At 50.3% G+C, this 20,758-nt stretch overlaps 1 protein-coding gene across 5 annotated transcripts in view; it reads left to right on the top strand.

Moving 5' to 3' along the window:
• RASGRP3 (RAS guanyl releasing protein 3) overlaps positions 1 to 2,169 on the top strand; it is a 146,132-nt gene extending 143,963 nt beyond the window's left edge. For all 5 annotated transcript variants that reach the window (XM_069954253.1, XM_069954251.1, XM_069954252.1 and 2 more), the window contains one exon: positions 463 to 2,169. In XM_069954253.1, coding sequence (XP_069810354.1) covers positions 463 to 471 — 9 coding nt within the window. In that variant the 3' untranslated portion in view covers positions 472 to 2,169. The remainder of the gene's footprint in view (positions 1 to 462) is intronic.
• Positions 2,170 to 20,758: the final 18,589 nt, after the last annotated feature.

Here is a 20,758-nt window from a genome sequence, read left to right on the forward strand (position 1 = left end):
ACCTCCTGCTGCATCCACTTCTGCCACCTCCTGCTGCATCCACTTCTGCCACCTCCTGCTGCATCCACTTCTGCCACCTCCTGCTGCATCCACTTCTGGCACCTCCTACTGGATTCACTTCTGGCTTTGGCTCAAATACTCCAGTGTCAGTGTCCATAAACTTCCATGTGTGTCAGAAGCCTAAACTATGTAAACCTGGTGCTGTTCCATGTGTCGTCACGTTTTGCGGTTACATGGCCACGTCCGCTGATGGTTCTAGAGCTGGCTGTTCACATCCAAACGCTTGACAACTCTAGAACCACTGAATTATATGGTCCTTATCAGGTTCTTATCAGTACTAGCACTTCGCTAGGCTCGGCGGTCGGCTTGTCAGCTGCTGCCTTTGCCGCTCTTCCGCGGTTTTGACCCTTTTTAATAGATTTGTGTTTTCTTTAATAACAGATTTTTGTCTTCTGCCCTTAGGACCGTTGATTCTCTGGTTTGCTTTAACGATCTTGGCACTGGCTGCGGATGGAACTTCCTTCACAGTAGCTCCCGACAGCAGAAAAGTGAGCTGGCCCCCCCAGGAAGACATAGCCCGGGTGTCCGGTGACATGCAACGTTAGTGTCTCTGAGCTGCAGATGAACTTTTCTCACTGAAAACCAGTGAGCGACCGATGGAACGGAGACGCAACTAACGGCTGGGATCTTGCAGATGGCGACCACTAAGAATCCAGCATTTTTACGTAGTTGTACCAGCTTTAGGGTTGTAGAAACTGTGTATAAAAATTTGACTGGTATTTATTGTTAGGAGAGAAGAGTCATAGAGTAATAACTATCAGCCCAAGGACGTCTGTCAGTGTTGTCAGCTGTACCGCAGGTCGCTGAGGGTTCTTCTCATGTCATTCCGGTTAGTGATATTCCGGAAGCGTCTTATTCTTGGATATTATGTTGCAGACATCCCTGTATTGTTGTGCTGTGGAATAGATACATAGAGAATGCGGCCAATCATCGTTAGGACTCAGAGCGATGCTGAGTGGCCATATTCCCGAGCTGCAGCATGGTGGAATCCAATGGGTGACATCCGCCCGGCAGCAACGATAAGAGGGCATTCATCGTAGTTACAAGGAAATCGGACTTTAGCAGGGCTGCTTTATTGTGCTGATCCAGAAGAAGGTTTACAAACATTAGGCCGTATTCACATGTTCTGAAAATGGATCCGTAATTGCGGCTCTGCAGTTACTGACAAATTTTGGGCCCATTGATTTCTATGGGACTGGTCACACTGTCTGTAGGTTTACAGATCCGAAATTGGTGCCGCAGAAAATAGAACACGTCCTACTTCGGGCCGTAATGGCGGATTCACCCATAAGGTACATTCTCCCATCAAAGTCTATTTTAACTATCACCTTCCCTTTTTTGCGGATTATGGATGCACTCCGGACACATTGTTTGCGGATTGTGGGCTTAATATATGGTCCTGAAAACTACAGAACGTGTGAACGAGGCCAAAGAAGCTGTACAGGTGTGGATAGAGAGCTAACACATCTGTCAGATCCATGATGGGAGAATGACTGAAGACATCTAAGGCCTCGTTCCCACGTTGCGTGTATATATGGATGGTGTACAACGGAACGGATTATCAGAACTCCCAGCATCATGTATCATTATCCTGTATCATTATCATGTATCAAACAGTTTAACTCTTCGCTGTCCTGACACAGCCCCGCAGCTCCTGGCATCATAATGATACATGATGCTGGGGTTTCCGGTAATCCGTTCTATTGCACACCGTCCGTATATATGCCCTGTGCACGGAACGTGGGAATAAGGCCTAAAAGTAGATGCTGAAATAGTACATATGAAATGGTAATATGATAATGTAGGGGGACTGTACCACCGGTAGGGACTGTACCACCTCATCTCTGTCCTACACATTTACATAGCTGTGACATACGCCGACACTCTGCCTGTCTATCTGGTTGCATCATGTAAAATGCGCACACAACTTATATTTATTGCAATCTTTCCTTGAACCACTGGATACTGGTATTACATAATGCTTGCTGTTCCTCAGTGTTATTTAAAGAACCCAACAAGATTGAGTGTTTCATCCCCATGTTATATGTTGTATTAGCAGAAAGCCATTTGCTCTATGAAGCACTGTGGTCGATTAACACTGGTCTAATAAAAGTGTATAAAACTGTATGACTGGTGGGTTTATGGGCATGAGGATTCTGGTTCGGTCGCACATGCTCAGTTCAGTTGCAGTCACCTGATCGGTCCCATTAGTACTGGCAGCATTGCAGCAGGGTTACAGAGAGGAAAAGCAGAAAATATTCATATACATAGAGGAGGAAATGAGATATAAAGCACCCCTTCCCCCCACCCATCACTTAAAGGGTTAAGTTAGCCGCCTATTGCAGCAGAATGCTAGCTGTATTACACGGCTTAGATCTGGCATTACCTGATATGTTTCTGAACCTACACCATCATTCTGTTATAAACCTTGATGGCATTGCCATATGAATACTAGGGATAATAATAATGCCTCCTGCTGTGCCCTCCATATAGTAATAATGTCCCCTGGTGTGCTCCCATATAGTAATTTTGCCTCCTGCTGTGCCCTCCATATAGTAATAATGCCCCCTGCTGTGCCCCCATTTAGTAATAATGTCCTCTGCTGTGCCACCATATAGTAATAATGTCCCCTGGTGTGCCCCCATATAGTAATTATGCCTCCTGCTGTGCCCTCCATATAGTAATAATGTCCCCTGCTGTGCCCCCATATAGTAATAATGTCCCCTGCTGTGCCACCATATAGTAATAATGCCTCCTGCTGTGCCTCCATATAGTAATAATGTCTCCTGCTGTGCCTCCATATAGTAATAATGTCCCCTGCTGTGCCACCATATAGTAATAATGCCTCCTGCGGTGCCCACGTATAGTAATGTCTCCTGCTGTGCTCTCCATATAGTAATAATGTCCCCTGCTGTGCCACCATATAGTAATAATGCCTCCTGCGGTGCCCCCGTAATGTCTCCTGCTGTGCCTCCATATAGTAATAATGTCCCCCTGCTGTTCCTTTATATAGTAATAATGTCTCCTGCTGTGCCCCATATAGTAATAATGCCTCCTGCTGTACCCTCCATATAGTAATAATGTCTCCTGCTGTGTCTCCATATAGTAATATTGTCCCCCTGCTTTGCCCTCCATATATTACTATGGAGGCACAGCAGGAGGCATTATTACTATATGGTGGCACAGCAGGAAGTATTATTACTATATGGGGGTATTATCACTATATGGAGGCACAGCAGGGGGCATTATTACTATATTGAGGGCACAGCAGGAGGCATTATTATTATACCTGGCGGGTTATCATGGCACCCTAGTAAAGCGCAGCACCCCGGCTGGGAACCGCTGGCCTAGACAGTGCACAAGCTTTATATTGTTTATTATATTGCTAAACGTCATGTACAAATACAAAGCCCCATTACACACAAAGGGGATTTGCTACAAACTTCAAGGGTTTCCCCTGTGGAGATGCATCCTGGGTAAATTTCCCAATATTGTTTAGAATAGAGGATTTTCTCAGGACACGGCCGCTTTGCTTCGTTTTATCACTATAATAAGATAGAAGGAACGTGATAGAAGGAATGTCCGGTATATTTTTAGCTTCCTCTGCATTTTTACTTTGCGATCAGTGATCGCTCAGCTTCTATGCTCTGGTCAGTAAGTATTATGGCGCCATCCGCTGCCGGGCTCCTGGGATGACATATATCTATCCTGAGATAAGAAGGGAAGTAGATGGGACACTCTTCTATGTTATGTCAGCTGTGGTAACCATCTGGAGAGAATCCAAGATCACCATTGTCTCCTTCCTGCACGAGTGATTAATTGTCAAAAACTTACAGTACTATATTTTCACCTACCCGTAACCATTCCTGGGTCAGGATTCCTAGAACTCCCCAGTTGGTGTCCCTTCACCCAATGATGATTATGTCAGGTCCCATGACGTCTGCAAGCCACGAATTGACCGTGGCTGCTAACCATGGCGCTGCTCAGTCAGGACGCCGCTTCCTGGTGTCTGTCCTCACTCTTCAGAGAGGTAAGTCCTAGTCATACGGCCTTTTTTGTGAGGAGCTGTATGGTGCCTGTGCGGGCTCTCTGCCTGGAAGCCTGACCTGTATTGCAGGAGGCCTGTGTGCAGGCTAATGGGTATAAACTTCATGAGATTTATAATAGTTTATACATTTTTTATTTTTATGATGTTCTAGTGAATCGCCAGATATTACAGCGACCCATTGGTCCCATGGCCATTTCGGGTAAAACCAGGATGCATGGTTTTAACTCCCTAAAAACTACTGTGGACAACAATCAGTAGAAGTCTTGTAAAAAGACAATACAGGATCAAGAGCCACAGATTGGCCCAAGAGGTCATTGTGGTAATTGTTGTTCTCTCCTGATGAATATGTCCAAAAGGACATTTTGGAGACTTCCCCAGATTCCTCACCTACTGCCCCATGAGGACGGATTATGTCTGGCCAATCACCAGAGATTATGGCGACCCTTACGTGGACCTAATGGCCATTTCGGAAAACACCAGAATACGTGTTTTTTACTCCCTAAAACTGATAGGGACGACAACCAGTAGTAGTCTTGTAAGGACAAGACAGAATCCTGCCTCATTACTCCTATAGCTCAGGAAGGCATGGCTGTTCTCTCCTGATGCAGGTGTCCAAAAGGACATTTCGGAGACTTCCCCAGAATCCTCACTGTCACAGAAGGGCGGATTGTGTCGGGGTCTGGACCACCTATGATTGACGGCCTGAAGATTGACAGGCCTGATGAGCTGAGGCTTTTTAGAATTGGTGGTAAACATGATTCTGCTATTAAGAGCAGAACCCACAAAGAGAACGTCCCTGAGGGTGAAGGACATTGTCTATCCTGGTGTGAAGAATTGGACTTCTCCCATATCACTGTCTATAAAGGCGATCCTTCGATTTCTCCAGGATGGGTTTGAGAATGGGCTGAAGCTGCGACCGTCACAGTACATGTCTCTGCTCTTTATGCTCTTCCAGACAGCTGACTGTCCCATAAATCCCTAATACAGAGATTTATTAAAGCTACGCAAAGGATTAAAGCCACTGTAATGGATCCAACTCCAGGTGGGATCCGGGACTCGTCCTTCATCACCTTGCTCGGCTCCGTTTTGAGTTATTATCTTTAGTTGAATTAAAATGCCTGACCCTCAAGGTGCTTCCTAGTAGCTATTACATCTGCTAAACGCAGGAGTGTGTTCAGACACAGGGTCGGCCTTAGGGGTGTGCGACCTGTGCAACCGCACAGGGCGCATCACCCCATCAATCAAAGGGGGCGCCGCCGAGTGATCCCAGCGGTGCCCCCTTTTAATGTCGGACAGGCCCACTGGAGGTTCAGAAGGGCCTCCAGTTTGTGCCGACAGCTGCAGGAGCATCCCGGGAATCCAGGCACCTGTCCCGGATTCCTGGGTGAGCGCCGCACTCAGACACGTGTGCAGCGACGGCAGCAGCCGGGACTTCCAGTACAGACAGCGTCTCTGACGCGATGTCTGTACCGGAGGTGAGGAGAAGAGAGGAGACTCAGGAGAGGAGCGTCGGCTGCCGGGAGACGCGCTGCTGCGGTGGAGCCTGCACTAGGTGAGTTCGTTTGTTTCTGTAGTAGGGATGGGGTTATTACTATGGGGATCACAAGGGGGGTATTACTATGGGGAGCACAAGGGAGAGGGTATTACTATGGGGAGCACAAGGGAGGGTGGGTTACTATGGGGAGCACAAGGAGGGTATTACTATGGGGAGCATAAGGGGGGTATTACTATGGGGAGCACAAGGGAGAGGGGATTACTATGGGGAGCACAAGGGGGGTATTACTATAGGGAGAACAAGGGAGAGGGGATTACTATGGGGATCACAAGGGGGGGTTACTATGGGGAGCACAAGGGGGGTATTACTATGGGGAGCACAAGGGGGTTACTATGGGGAGCACAAGGGAGGGTGGGTTACTATGGGAAGCACAAGGGGGTATTACTATGGGGAGCACAAGGGGGGTATTACTATGGGGAGCACAAGGGGGGGTTTACTATGGGGAGCACAAGGGAGGGTTTACTATGGGGAGCACAAGGGGGGGTTACTATGGGGAGCACAAGGGGGTATTACTATGGGGAGCACAAGGGGGGGTTACTATGGGGAGCACAAGGGGGGGTTACTATGGGGAGCACAAGGGGGGGTTACTATGGGGAGCACAAGGGGGGGTTACTATGGGGAGCACAAGGGAGGGGGGTTACTATGGGGAGCACAAGGGAGGGGGGGTTACTATGGGGAGCACAAGGGAGGGGGGGTTACTATGGGTATTACAAGGGAGGGGGTTACTATGGGTATTACAAGGGAGGGGGTTACTATGGGGAGCACAAGGGAGGGGGATTACTATGGGGAGCACAAGGGAGGGGGGTTTACTATGGGGAGCACAAGGGAGGGGGGATTATTATAGGGAGCACAAGGGAGGGGGGATTACTATGGGGAGCACAAGGGAGGGGGATTACTATGGGGAGCACAAGGGAGGGGGATTACTATGGGGAGGACAAGGGGGGTTACTATGGGGAGCACAAGGGGGGTATTACTATGGGGAGCACAAGGGAGGGAGGATTACTATTGGGGAGCACAGGGGGAATTACTATAGGTAGGGGGTATTACTATGAGGAGGAGAGCATGGGGGGATTACTATGGGGATAGCACAGGGGGCATTTCTATGGGGAGAGCACAGGGGGTGGGGACATTACTATTGGGAGGAGTACATGGGGGATTTACTATGGGGAGAGCACATGGGAGGGGAGCATTACTATAAGGGGAGCACAGGGGGGTCATTACTATAGGGAGAGCACATGGGGAGGGGTCAATACTATTAGGGGAGCACACGGGGGCATTACTATAAGGGGAGCACACGAGAGGGGCATTAATATAAGGAGAGCACATGGGGTCATTACGATAGGGGACTGCACAGAGGGGGCCACCAACTATAGGGGCCGGGGGGGGGGCATTACTATAGGGGATGGCACAGAAGCTGGGGGCACCTACTATATACAAACTGCACAGTAGGGGCCACCTACTATATAAGGGCTTTACAAAGGGGTCAGACTACTCCATAGGGGAACAGGGTATCTAACTATTATATGTGCTGGAGCAAGTAGCCTGAACTATTTCTCCGGCAGATTCTGGAGAGAGGATTCATGGCCAGGAGAGGACTGCAAGGTGGCCCAGGCTGGATGGAGAGAAAAAGAAAAAGTGAACGACTCTGATCAGAGAAGACGCCTCCTGTGAGTCACTGGATGTAACTGCATTCTGCTATAGGGTCTGTAGTGATAGTGGTCATGGTGTGGCGGTACTATGTAATGGTATCATTGGTAATGTCTTTCTGTTTTGTTCAGTTGCAGGATGGAGGCAATATATAGTCACTGTATGGTGGTAATATTTATTGTCAACAATGCTGTAAGATAGCATTGAGGGCATTATACTCTGTGGATACTTACAGTGTGCCCTTAAAGGGGTTTATGTGGGCAGTTAAAATTACTAGAAGTGCACTGCTAGTATATGAGCGCACTCTCTGTGTACATTCTGCCCTCATATCCTGTGGATTCTGATTGCGCTGTGTCGTTGAGTGGTGTGTGTGTGTGCTAGGGGGGGCGCCAAAAGCAAATTCCGCACAGGGCGCCATCTACCCTAAGGCCGGCCCTGTTCAGACATTAGGAGCCACTGAACCAGATCTTGTTATCCTTCAGGACTTTGTCTTTTACCCTTAAAGGGGTATTCCAGGGAAAATCAATAATTTAGCAATGGAAAGGGTTAACCAAGGTTAACCCTTTCCTAATATACTTACCTGTCCGTTTCTGGCCCCCCAAGGAGATCTCTGGTCTGGTCACGTGAGCGTCCAGCTTGCCTCTCCCGGATCCTCTGTCCTTCCGGTTCGGTGACGTCACCACCCGGCCGGCGTCTGCTGTCTTTCTTATTAGCAGCAGAGCACTGAACCCTGACTGGCTTGGTAGAGTGCAGCCAATCAGGGTTCAGTGCTCTGCGTCCCCTGCTGTAAGTTATCAGGGTTTGGGGGGGGCTCAGTGCCGGTGTCAGAACTAAATTAGGGTAATGTGAGGGGTCCCTGCGGCATAACTTCATTCATAGCCACCAGACACCTGGAGCGGAGCTATGAATGAAGTGATGCCGCCCACCGCATCCCTTCCCCTCCCGGGACTCAGGGTCAGTATCGCTGACACCCGGGTGGGAATACCTGTAAAGCAATGCTGATCGGCTGCTGCTGATCCCCCCGGCCCCCCTCCCTGTGTCCCCGTCAGATCTCTCACCCCCAGAGCGCGCTGCCGCACTGGCCCGATCTCTGCACCTCTGATCTCCTGCATCAAGCAGCCGGCGGTACACAGCTGACAGGCGCTGTGTGACTGAGGCAGGAGAGATCTCTTCCTTGCTCCCTACACAGCGCCTGTCAGCTTAGTTTTATCGGGGTGATTGACAGGCGCTGTGTACGGAGCAAGGAAGAGATCTCTCCTGCCTCAGTCACACAGCGCCTGTCAGCTGAGTACAGGTGCAGAGATCAGTGCCGAGATCGGGGCCAGCGCGCTCCGGGGGTGGGGGTGAGAGATCTCTGACAGGGACACAGGGAGGGGGGAGTCCTGCAAAGTAATGTGTTTGGCTGCTGATTCCCCCCCCCCCCCCGTGTCCCTGTCAGAGATCTCTCCCCCCCACCCCCGGAGCACGCTGGCCTCGATCTCTGCACTGATCTCTGCACCTGTACTCAGCTGACAGGCGCTGTGTGACTGAGGCAGGAGAGATCTCTTCCTTGCTCCGTACACAGCGCCTGTCAATCACCCCGATAAAACTAAGCTGACAGGCGCTGTGTAGGGAGCAAGGAAGAGATCTCTCCTGCCTCAGTCACACAGCGCCTGTCAGCTGTGTACCGCCGGCTGCTTGATGCAGGAGATCAGAGGTGCAGAGATCGGGCCAGTGCGGCAGCGCGCTCTGGGGGTGAGAGATCTGACGGGGACACAGGGAGGGGGGCCGGGGGGATCAGCAGCAGCCGATCAGCATTGCTTTACAGGACTTCCCCCCTGGGTGTCAGTGATACTGACCCTGAGTCCCGGGAGGGGAAGGGATGCGGTGGGCGGCATCACTTCATTCATAGCTCCGCTCCAGGTGTCTGGTGGCTATGAATGAAGTTATGCCGCAGGGACCCCTCACATTACCCTAATGTAGTTCTGACACCGGCACTGAGCCCCCCCCAAACCCTGATAACTTACAGCAGGGGACGCAGAGCACTGAACCCTGATTGGCTGCACGCTAACAAACCAGTCAGGGTTCAGTGCTCTGCTGCTAATAAGAAAGACAGCAGACGCCGGCCGGGTGGTGACGTCACCGAACCGGAAGGACAGAGGATCCGGGAGAGGCAAGCTGGACGCTCACGTGACCGGACCAGAGATCTCCTTGGGGGGCCAAAAACGGACAGGTAAGTATATTAGGAAAGGGTTAACCTTGGTTAACCCTCTCCATTGCTAAATTATTGATTTTCCCTGGAATACCCCTTTAAGGTTCCTTCCTTATCCAACATTACTCCAACATTACATGAGGGCGGAGCCTTGAGCCTGCGCTCTCTGGTTGTGGGCGGAGCCTTGAGAGTTTATTTAGTGAGAACCAGAGAAGTCAGAAGATTTTATCTGTATCTTTTTCAGGAAGGAACAGTGATTGGAAGTCCTCAAAAGCCACTTTATCCAGATGGATACGGCAGACTCTGTGTGTTACCAAGAGGTGAGAGTCCAAGTACCTGAATCCATTAAGGCCCTTACCACAAGGACAATGTCTACATCCTGGGTGGAGGAGATGTGCATGCCCATTGATCAGTTATGCAGAACTGCATTGTGGTCTTATACTTTTGGACATTAGAACCTCTGGGCAGCCAATCTTGGTAAACCGGTTCTCATGACTGCTGTATGATTCTCCCCCCCCCCCCCCCCTTTATGTGATCTTGCTATATCCCCATTATGTGCTGCTGCTTAGGACGTAAGGGAAAGGGGAATTTTATACTCACCCTAAATTCTTTTTCCTGTAGTCCGAAGCAGCAGCACAAACTAACCCTCCCTATAAAAGTTTATGCATCATACCTTGAGTGTTTGGGTTATGTTTTCCTAGATCGTTAGAAGTACACAAGGAGGCTGGGTCAGCATAGGGCCTTATAGGCGGGGCAATTAACTCTTTATTGCTTGTTACCATCTGTCCTATCATTGCAGGAAGATAGAATCTTCCCCATAATGTGCTGCTGCTTCGGACTACAGGAAAGAGAATTTACGGTGAGTATAAAATTCCCATATATACTATTACCAAGGAGTTCATGCAGCCTCTTGTATACTGAAGGTGTCCCGTGTATATTACCACTGACACTGCTGCAATTCCCATGATCAGATCTGTGATGCTGGGAGGTTAGCCCCTTAGATTCTACAGCCATACTTACCAAGGCATCTAAGTGGTTTACAGAGGACGGGGCTCCCTAGGCACCTCACCAGCCCCGGACGAGATTTAGGAAGTATAATCCCTATATTTTCTTGATACATAACATATACAGAACACTGGGGCATTAAACAAAGTCATAAAGAGGTTCCAGATTTATCAGCTGAATTCCCCAAGAACATCGTCCTATGAAACGGGATATAGTCAGACAATAAAGAAGAAACAATGGGAAGCCATAGTCTCCAAGGTAAAGAGCCGAGTGATAATAAATCCACAATCTCCAAGGAAAATTGAAGATTTAATGCACAAAACCCAAACATATATAAATAGTAAATGGAGATCACTGCATGCGTATCCACTCATCTGCGGGTCTCAGCTTCTGCCCCATGTGTTTTACAGAGTATCACATGTATCTCAGCATATCACGTGTATCACAGCGCATCACATGTATCTCAGCGTATCACATGTATCACTTCCTCCTTACAGAGAGATGAGAGGAATAAGAGGGTCTCTGATCCTTCACTGCGGCAGCATAAAAACAACTGCACTATACAGAGAGGGGAAAGACGGCACAAAGAAGAGCTAAGCTACGGTGGTCTCATCTGCTGATCATCCGCAGAAATCCTAGAGAGTTGGATGCCGCCCTGGGGAGTCCCGGAAAACTTGGATACAGCCTATGACCTATGACAATATCCATGTTTTCCAGGACTCCCTTAGACGGCAACCACCTTTGTCAGCCACTGATAGTCACATGTCAAGCAATCTGACCCCGGCAAGCTCTAGTCTCACTCCTCTCTAATAAATACCTTTAATTTTTTTTTAAATAAATTAAGAAGATGGTGTGCAAGGTTAGCTATCCCTGTTCAGGCATTTGTCCCCACACAGGATTTTGCTCAGTATTTTTCCACCAAAACCAGGAGTGGATAGAAATCACAGGACGGCCATGCTCACACACTGCTGTAATAGAGTGGACATCTATGCTCACCTACTGCTGTAATAGAGTGGACGGCTATGCTCCCACACTGCTGTAATAGATTGGACATCTATGCTCACCTACTGCTGTAATAGAGTGGACATCTATGCTCACCTACTGCTGTAATAGAGTGGACGGCTATGCTCACACACTGCTGTAATAGGGTGGACGGCTATGCTCACATACTGCTGTAATAGGGTGGACATCTATGCTCACATACTGCTGTAATAGGGTGGACGGCTATGCTCCCACACTGCTGTGACAGAGTGGACATCTATGCTCCCACACTGCTGTAATAGAGTGGACATCTATGCTCACACACTGCTGTGATAGAGTAGACGGCTATGCTCACACACTGCTGTGATAGAGTAGACGGCTATGCTCACACACTGCTGTAATAGAGTGGACAGCTATGCTCCCACACTGCTGTGATAGAGTGGACGGCTATGCTCACACACTGCTGTAATAGAGTGGACATCTATGCTCACACACTGCTGTGATAGAGTAGACGGCTATGCTCACACACTGCTGTAATAGAGTGGACGGCTATGCTCCAACACTGCTGTGATAGAGTGGACGGCTATGCTCACACACTGCTGTGATAGAGTAGACGGCTCTGCTCACACACTGCTGTAATAGAGTGGACGGCTATGCTCACACACTGCTGTGATAGAGTAGACGGCTATGCTCACACACTGCTGTGATAGAGTAGAAGGCTATGCTCACACACTGCTGTGATAGAGTAGACGGCTATGCTCACACACTGCTGTGATAGAGTAGACGGCTATGCTCACACACTGCTGTGATAGAGTAGACGGCTATGCTCACACACTGCTGTGATAGAGTAGACGGCTATGCTCACACACTGCTGTGATAGAGTAGAAGGCTATGCTCACACACTGCTGTGATAGAGTAGACGGCTATGCTCACACACTGCTGTGATAGAGTAGACGGCTATGCTCACACACTGCTGTGATAGAGTAGACGGCTATGCTCACACACTGCTGTAATAGGGTGGACATCTATGCTCACATACTGCTGTAATAGGGTGGACATCTATGCTCCCACACTGCTGTAATAGAGTGGACGGCTATGCTCCCACATTGCTGTAATAGGGTGGACATCTATGCTCACCTACTGCTGTAATAGAGTAGATGGCTATGCTCACACACTGCTGTAATAGGGTGGACATCTATGCTCACACACTGCTGTGATAGAGTAGACGGCTATGCTCACACACTGCTGTAATAGAGTGGACGGCTCTGCTCCCACACTGCTGTAATAGAGTGGACGGCTATGCTCCCACACTGCTGTAATAGAGTGGACGGCTATGCTCACACACTGCTGTGATAGAGTAGACGGCTATGCTCACACACTGCTGTGATAGAGTGGACGGCTATGCTCCCACACTGCTGTAATAGAGTGGACATCTATGCTCACCTACTGCTGTGATAGAGTGGACGGCTATGCTCCCACATTGCTGTAATAGAATGGACATCTATGCTCACCTACTGCTGTAATAGAGTGGACATCTATGCTCACCTACTGCTGTAATAGAGTGGACGGCTATGCTCACACACTGCTGTAATAGGGTGGACGGCTATGCTCACATACTGCTGTAATAGGGTGGACATCTATGCTCACATACTGCTGTAATAGGGTGGACGGCTATGCTCCCACACTGCTGTGACAGAGTGGACATCTATGCTCACATACTGCTGTGATAGAGTAGACGGCTATGCTCACACACTGCTGTGATAGAGTAGACGGCTATGCTCACACACTGCTGTAATAGAGTGGACAGCTATGCTCCCACACTGCTGTGATAGAGTGGACGGCTATGCTCACACACTGCTGTAATAGAGTGGACATCTATGCTCACACACTGCTGTGATAGAGTAGACGGCTATGCTCACACACTGCTGTAATAGAGTGGACGGCTATGCTCCAACACTGCTGTGATAGAGTGGACGGCTATGCTCACACACTGCTGTGATAGAGTAGACGGCTCTGCTCACACACTGCTGTAATAGAGTGGACGGCTCTGCTCCCACACTGCTGTAATAGAGTGGACGGCTATGCTCACACACTGCTGTGATAGAGTAGACGGCTATGCTCACACACTGCTGTGATAGAGTAGAAGGCTATGCTCACACACTGCTGTGATAGAGTAGACGGCTATGCTCACACACTGCTGTGATAGAGTAGACGGCTATGCTCACACACTGCTGTGATAGAGTAGACGGCTATGCTCACACACTGCTGTAATAGGGTGGACATCTATGCTCACATACTGCTGTAATAGGGTGGACATCTATGCTCCCACACTGCTGTAATAGAGTGGACGGCTATGCTCCCACACTGCTGTAATAGAGTGGACGGCTATGCTCACACACTGCTGTAATAGAGTGGACGGCTATGCTCACACACTGCTGTAATAGAGTGGACGGCTATGCTCACACACTGCTGTGATAGAGTGGACGGCTATGCTCACACACTGCTGTAATAGAGTGGACGGCTATGCTCACACACTGCTGTGATAGAGTGGACGGCTATGCTGACACACTGCTGTGATAGAGTAGACGGCTATGCTCACACACTGCTGTGATAGAGTAGAAGGCTATGCTCACACACTGCTGTGATAGAGTAGACGGCTATGCTCACACACTGCTGTGATAGAGTAGACGGCTATGCTCACACACTGCTGTGATAGAGTAGACGGCCGCCATTTTATGGTGAATAACCTTTTTTTTCATCCCCTCCCTCACATCATAATAAAGCCTTTCCCCTGGCTTCACACTACAGAACATGGGCGGATAACCTGCTGTGGATTCTGTTGCGCGCACCCACACGCATCTCCACCCATATTCTGTAGTGTGAACTGATCCTAAGGGCCCTATTCCACCGGACGATTATCATTCAGATTATCGTTAAATCGTTCGAATCTGAACAATAATCGTTCGGTTGAAATGCAGTTAACGATTAACTACCGAACGAGAAATCGTTGATCGCTTTATAAGACCTGGACCTATTTTTATCGTTGCTCGTTTGCAAAACGTTCACATTGAATAAGACATTGTTCAGTCGTTCGCAATAGATATGAACGCAATAGCGAAGAAAAATGATCGCAATTACAATCATAAGTAACGATTATCGTTCCATGGAAATGAGTGAACGTTTTCAGGTCTTTCGCAATAGCGGTAGTTTGAGATTGTTAATCGTTAACGATTATGCAAACGATAATCATCTGGTGGAATAGGGCCCTAAGACCTGTGGGGGTAAAACTCCACAACCCCCCAGGATGGAGCATTGAGAAGCTCCGCCCCTTATTATACCGGGGTTCATATACCGGACTCTCCGACATCACTGCAGAAAGTACAATGTATAATAACACAGAATGATATTAGTCCATGGAGCCTGGAGGACCCGGTGCTGGAGCTCAGACCTCTCATCACCAACGGCCAGAAGACTTTTCAATGCTCAATGTGACTCTTCAAACTGTGAAACTTTAGGCTGCAAACACTCAGGTGGGAGGTGGAAGGTGAGAGGTGAGAGGTGGGTTACTTCTCAGGGTTACAGCTGCAACCTTCATCTGTCACAGCTCTAAGGAAAATTCAGCAAAGTATAAAGCCGTCACATGAAGAGTAGGCTTGATCGAACAGCGGAAAAAGCTAGGTTAGATCGAATGCAAACCTAGCCGGACCTTCCGCATTTGATTCCTGATGGCTTCCCTGCCCGTGGACCGCCTGGAATTCCAGGATACAACCTATTACCTCGGCTGAATCTGATCTGATAACCGCGTCATGGCCAACACACTGGTGGTCAGCAGTTTATGTAACTTTTTCCCTCCAGAAGCAAATAAACTGCACCAACACAATATAACTGCAAGTAAATAAAACTTCTGTGACATCAGACTGTCCACTCAGGAAGCAGCACTGACTGATACTTACTGTCACCTACAGTTAGCGAGACCCCCTCAATAACGGAGGGTCCTGCAGGTGGGGAGCACACACCACTTCTCACTACCTAGGCTTTCTGGCTGATGCTTTGGTCACTTTGGCTGGTGCTTTCACACTCATGGTAGCATGAGACGGACTCTACAACCCACACAAGTGGCTCAGGTAGTGCAGCTCATCCAGGATGGCACATCAATGGGAGCTGTGGCAAGAAGGTTTGCTGTGTCTGTCAGCGTAGTGTCCAGAGGCTGGAGGCTACCAGGAGACATGGAGGAGGCCGTAGTGTCCAGAGGCTGGAGGGGCTACCAGGAAACGTGGAGGAGGCCATAGTGTTCAGCGGCTGAAGGCTACCAGGAGACATTGAGGAGGCCGTAGTGTCCAGAGGCTGGAGACACTACCAGGAGACGTGGAGGATGCCATAGTGTCTAGAGGCTGGAGGCTACCAGGAGACATGGAGGAAGCCGTAGTGTCCAGAGGCTGGAGACACTACCAGGAGACGTGGAGGATGCCATAGTGTCTAGAGGCTGGAGGCTAGCAGGAGACATGGAGGAGGCCGTAGTGTCCAGAGGCTGGAGACACTACCAGGAGACGTGGAGGATGCCATAGTGTCTAGAGGCTGGAGGCTACCAGGAGACATGGAGGAGGCCGTAGTGTCCAGAGGCTGGAGACACTACCAGGAGACGTGGAGGATGCCGTAGTGTCCAGAGGCTGGAGGCTACCAGGAGACGTGGAGGAGGCTATAGTGTCCAGAGGCTGGAGACACTACCAGGAGACGTAGAGGAGGCTGTAGTGTCCAGAGGCTGGAGGCTACCAGGAGACAGGCCAGTACACCAGGAGACGTAGAGGAGGCAACAACCCAGCAGCAGGACCACTACCTCCGCCTCTGTGTAAGGAGGACCAGGAGGAGAAGCCCAACACCCTGCAGGACGCTTGGCATTTGCCAAAGAACACCCGAATTGGCAGATTCACCACTGACGCCCCCTATGCTCACAGATGAGAGCAGGTTCACACTGAGCACATGTGACAGACGTGACAGAGTCTGGAGACGTCGTCAAGAGCGATCTGCTGCCTGCAACGTCCTTCACCATGAGCGGTCTGATAGTGGGTCAGTGATGGAGGCATCTCTTTGGGGGCGGCACAGCCCTCCATGTGCTGCCAGAGGTAGCCTGACTGCCATTATATACCGAGACCCTCTGAGCCCTTGTGAGACCATATGCTGGTGCAGTTGGGGTTCCTCCTAATACAGGACAATGCTAGACCTCATGTGGCTGGAGTGTGGCAGCAGTTCCTACAAGATGGAGGCAGTGACGCTATGGACTGGCCGCTTGTTCCCCTGAATCCCATTGAGTACATCGGGGACATCATGTCTCCTCCATCCACCGTCACATCTAGGAGGTATAATTTCAGAAGACCACAACACCACGAGGAGGAGGCGTTCTCCGAGCTGTCTGTAAGGGTTGCAGAAACCCTGACAGATCCAGGGCCCGAAATCTTGGGTGGGGGTAGCAGGTAGCCCGTCCCTGGGTGACACCCGGTCCCCGCCTCCACAACATTGACCAATGTGCGCCGTCAGGGAGATGTTGCATCCCTGGCCGCAAGTGCTTGTCCGCATTTTGGCGGTCAAGTGGACCTCAGGGCCCGCCCGATGTTACAGTACACACCAAAATGAGAAAAGTAGTGATGGCTAGGGACAGAATAGTGAGGTGCTGCGGCCACCATCAGGTCGCAGAAGGATTCCGTCCCAATGCTTGAGTTCATTGTTTTTCATCTTGCTAATTGTTTCTGTTCATGTCTTTTTCTGGTCATTCGTGCTTGGACTCCCTTTAATATTTTGCATCCTGCCAGCCAAGGGATTTCACAAGACCACATTACTGCCGCCACATATCAGTGGTGGTCACTCAGGTTACTAGTTTCAGAGCCCCTGCCCAATGTGAAATGGCGCAGACTACGCTCAATGTGTTGTCTGTGCACACGTTAAAATATCTCCACACCAAGGAAGAACGAGCCCTCAATGGGGGAGCTCTGTGCAGGGGCCTGCTATGGGGAAGAGATGCGGCCCTGCTTGCTCTACCCTTACGGCCTGTCCTCCGCCTCCGGCCACCCCACCGCCTCTTCCTGCTCTTTCCCTATGGACTGTCATAGAAGTAATATTGTGTTTGGAGTGTATGGTACACAGGCTGTGATAGTGTCGTAATGCTGCGGCTCGGACATGTTAGATGCAGCCAGGCATGCTTCCCTCTGCTGTTCAGTTACATCCAGAGGTGTTGGCATCATTTCCTGAGTTACCATTGTGGACTTGGAAACCTAAATTTAACCACTTGGAGGGCACCAGCATTTTCCAATAGACTCTAATGGGGTTCGACACTCGATAGAATAGTTGGACATCACAGTCTACTCAAATTGAATTTCAAACTTTTGGATATTTTACTACTCGCTCATCTCTACTGAGATCAGTGATCAGTATATGGATGTGCAGCTATGTCTGTATATAGTGAGAAGCAGAGGGATCAGTGATCAGTATATGGATGTGCGGCCATGTCTGTATATAGTGAGAAGCAGAGATCAGTGATCAGTATATGGATGTGCGGCCATGTCTGTATATAGTGCTGAGAAGCAGAGAGATCAGTGATCAGTATATGGATGTGCAGCTATGTCTGTATATAGTGAGAAGCAGAGGGATCAGTGATCAGTATATGGATGTGCAGCTATGTCTGTATATAGTGAGAAGCAGAGAGATCAGTGATCAGTATATGAATGTGCGGCCATGTCTGTATATAGTGCTGAGAAGCAGAGATCAGTGATCAGTATATGGATGTGCGGCCATGTCTGTATATAGTGAGAAGCAGAGATCAGTGATCAGTATATGGATGTGCAGCCATGTCTGTATATAGTGAGAAGCAGAGATCAGTGATCAGTATATGGATGTGCGGCCATGTCTGTATATAGTGAGAAGCAGAGGGATCAGTGATCAGTATATGGATGTGCGGCCATGTCTGTATATAGTGAGAAGCAGAGAGATCAGTGATCAGTATATGGATGTGCGGCCATGTCTGTATATAGTGAGAAGCAGAGGGATCAGTGATCAGTATATGAATGTGCGGCCATGTCTGTATATAGTGAGAAGCAGAGAGATCAGTGATCAGTATACGGATGTGCGGCCATGTCTGTATATAGTGAGAAGCAGAGGGATCAGTGATCAGTATATGGATGTGCGGCCATGTCTGTATATAGTGCTAAGAAGCAGAGAGATCAGTGATCAGTATATGGATGTGCGGCCATGTCTGTATATAGTGAGAAGCAGAGAGATCAGTGATCAGTATATGGATGTGCGGCCATGTCTGTATATAGTGAGAAGCAGAGAGATCAGTGATCAGTATATGGATGTGCGGCCATGTCTGTATATAGTGAGAAGCAGAGAGATCAGTGATCAGTATATGAATGTGCGGCCATGTCTGTATATAGTGCTGAGAAGCAGAGATCAGTGATCAGTATATGGATGTGCAGCCATGTGTGTATATAGTGCTGAGAATCGGAGAGATCAGTGATCAGTATATGGATGTGCGGCCATGTCTGTATATAGTGAGAAGCAGAGGGATCAGTGATTAGTATATGGATGTGTGGCCATATCTGTATATAGTGAGAAGCAGAGGGATCAGTGATCAGTATATGGATGTGCGGCCATGTCTGTATATAGTGAGAAGCAGAGAGATCAGTAAACAGTATATGGATGTGCGGCCATGACTGTATATAGTGCTGAGAAGCAGAGATTAGTGATCAGTATATGGATGTGCGGCCATGTCTGTATACAGGGCCGGATTAAGGAATGGGCACCAGGGGCATGTGCCTCTGGGCCCCCACCACAAAGGGGCCCCCACCAACCCGAACCCGGAAGCAGAGTTCCGGGTCCAGATTGGTGCATCTATGGCTGCATTTCCACGTTCCGTGATCCTGTCGGATCACGGACGTGGAATGCATGTACCGGAGCCCCCACGCGGCCTCCCAGCATCTGTAATTAGATGCTGGGAGCCTCCCAGCATCTAATTACAGATGCTGTCCGGCCACGGGGGGGCTCCGGTACATGCATTCCACATCCGTGATCCGACAGGATCACGGAACGTGGAAATGCAGCCCTCACCAGCTCCAGCGCTCTCCTGCGTCTGGTTGCCGCTAGACACGGGAGAGCGCTGTGCCTGTCAGCTCCGGGGAGACAGCGCACGCCTCTTCTCTCTGGCGGGCTGCGCTCGATGACGTCATTTCATCGCGCCGCCTGCCGGAGAAGACGTGCGCTGCAGAAGATGGCAGAGGGCCCGGCCAGCTCAGGAGCGAGCAAAGGTGAGTGGAGTGTTTTTTTTTTTTTTTTTACTACATCAGCACACCAGAGGGGATTGGGGGGGGGGGGATACAGCTACCAGCACACCACAGGGGATTGGGGGGGGGGGGGATACAGCTACCAGCACACCACAGGGGATTGGGGTGGGGGGGGGAACAGCTACCAGCACACCAGAGGGGATTTTGGGGGGGGGGGGGGGACAGCTACCAGCACACCAGAGGGGATTGGGGGGGGGGGGGGGGGGGGGGGGGGGAACAGCTACCAGCACACCACAGGGGATTGTGGGGGGGGGGGGGGAACAGCTACCAGCACACCACAGGGGATTGGGGGGGGGGGGGGGAATACAGCCACCAGCACACCAGAGGGGATTGGGGGGGGGGGGGATACAGCTACCAGCACACCACAGGGGATTGGGGGGGGGATACAGCTACCAGCACACCACATGGGATTGGGGGGGGGGGGGATACAGCTACCAGCACACCACAGGGGATTGGGGGGGATACAGCTACCAGCACACCAGAGGGGATTGGGGGGGGGGGGGGGGGATACAGCTACCAGCACACCCGGGGGGATTGGGGGGGGGGGATACAGCTACCAGCACACCAGAGGGGATTGGGGGGGGGGATACAGCTACCAGCACACCACAGGGGATTGGGGGGGGGGGGGATACAGCTACCAGGGGGAGGATACAGCTACCAGCACACCAGAGGGGATTGGGGGGGGGATACAGCTACCAGCACACCACAGGGGATTGGGGGGGGGGGGGGATACAGCTACCAGCACACCACAGGGGATTGGGGGGGGGGGGGAATACAGCTACCAGCACACCACAGGGGATTGGGGGGGGGGGGGATACAGCTACCAGCACACCACAGGGGATTGGGGGGTGGAGAACTACAGCTACCAGCACACCACAGGGGATTGGGGGGGGGGGGGGGATACAGCTACCAGCACACCACAGGGGATTGGGGGGGGGGGGGGA

Source organism: Dendropsophus ebraccatus, chromosome 15 (genome assembly GCF_027789765.1).
Source record: "Dendropsophus ebraccatus isolate aDenEbr1 chromosome 15, aDenEbr1.pat, whole genome shotgun sequence".
In the NCBI taxonomy this organism is placed as follows: Eukaryota; Metazoa; Chordata; class Amphibia; order Anura; family Hylidae; genus Dendropsophus; species Dendropsophus ebraccatus.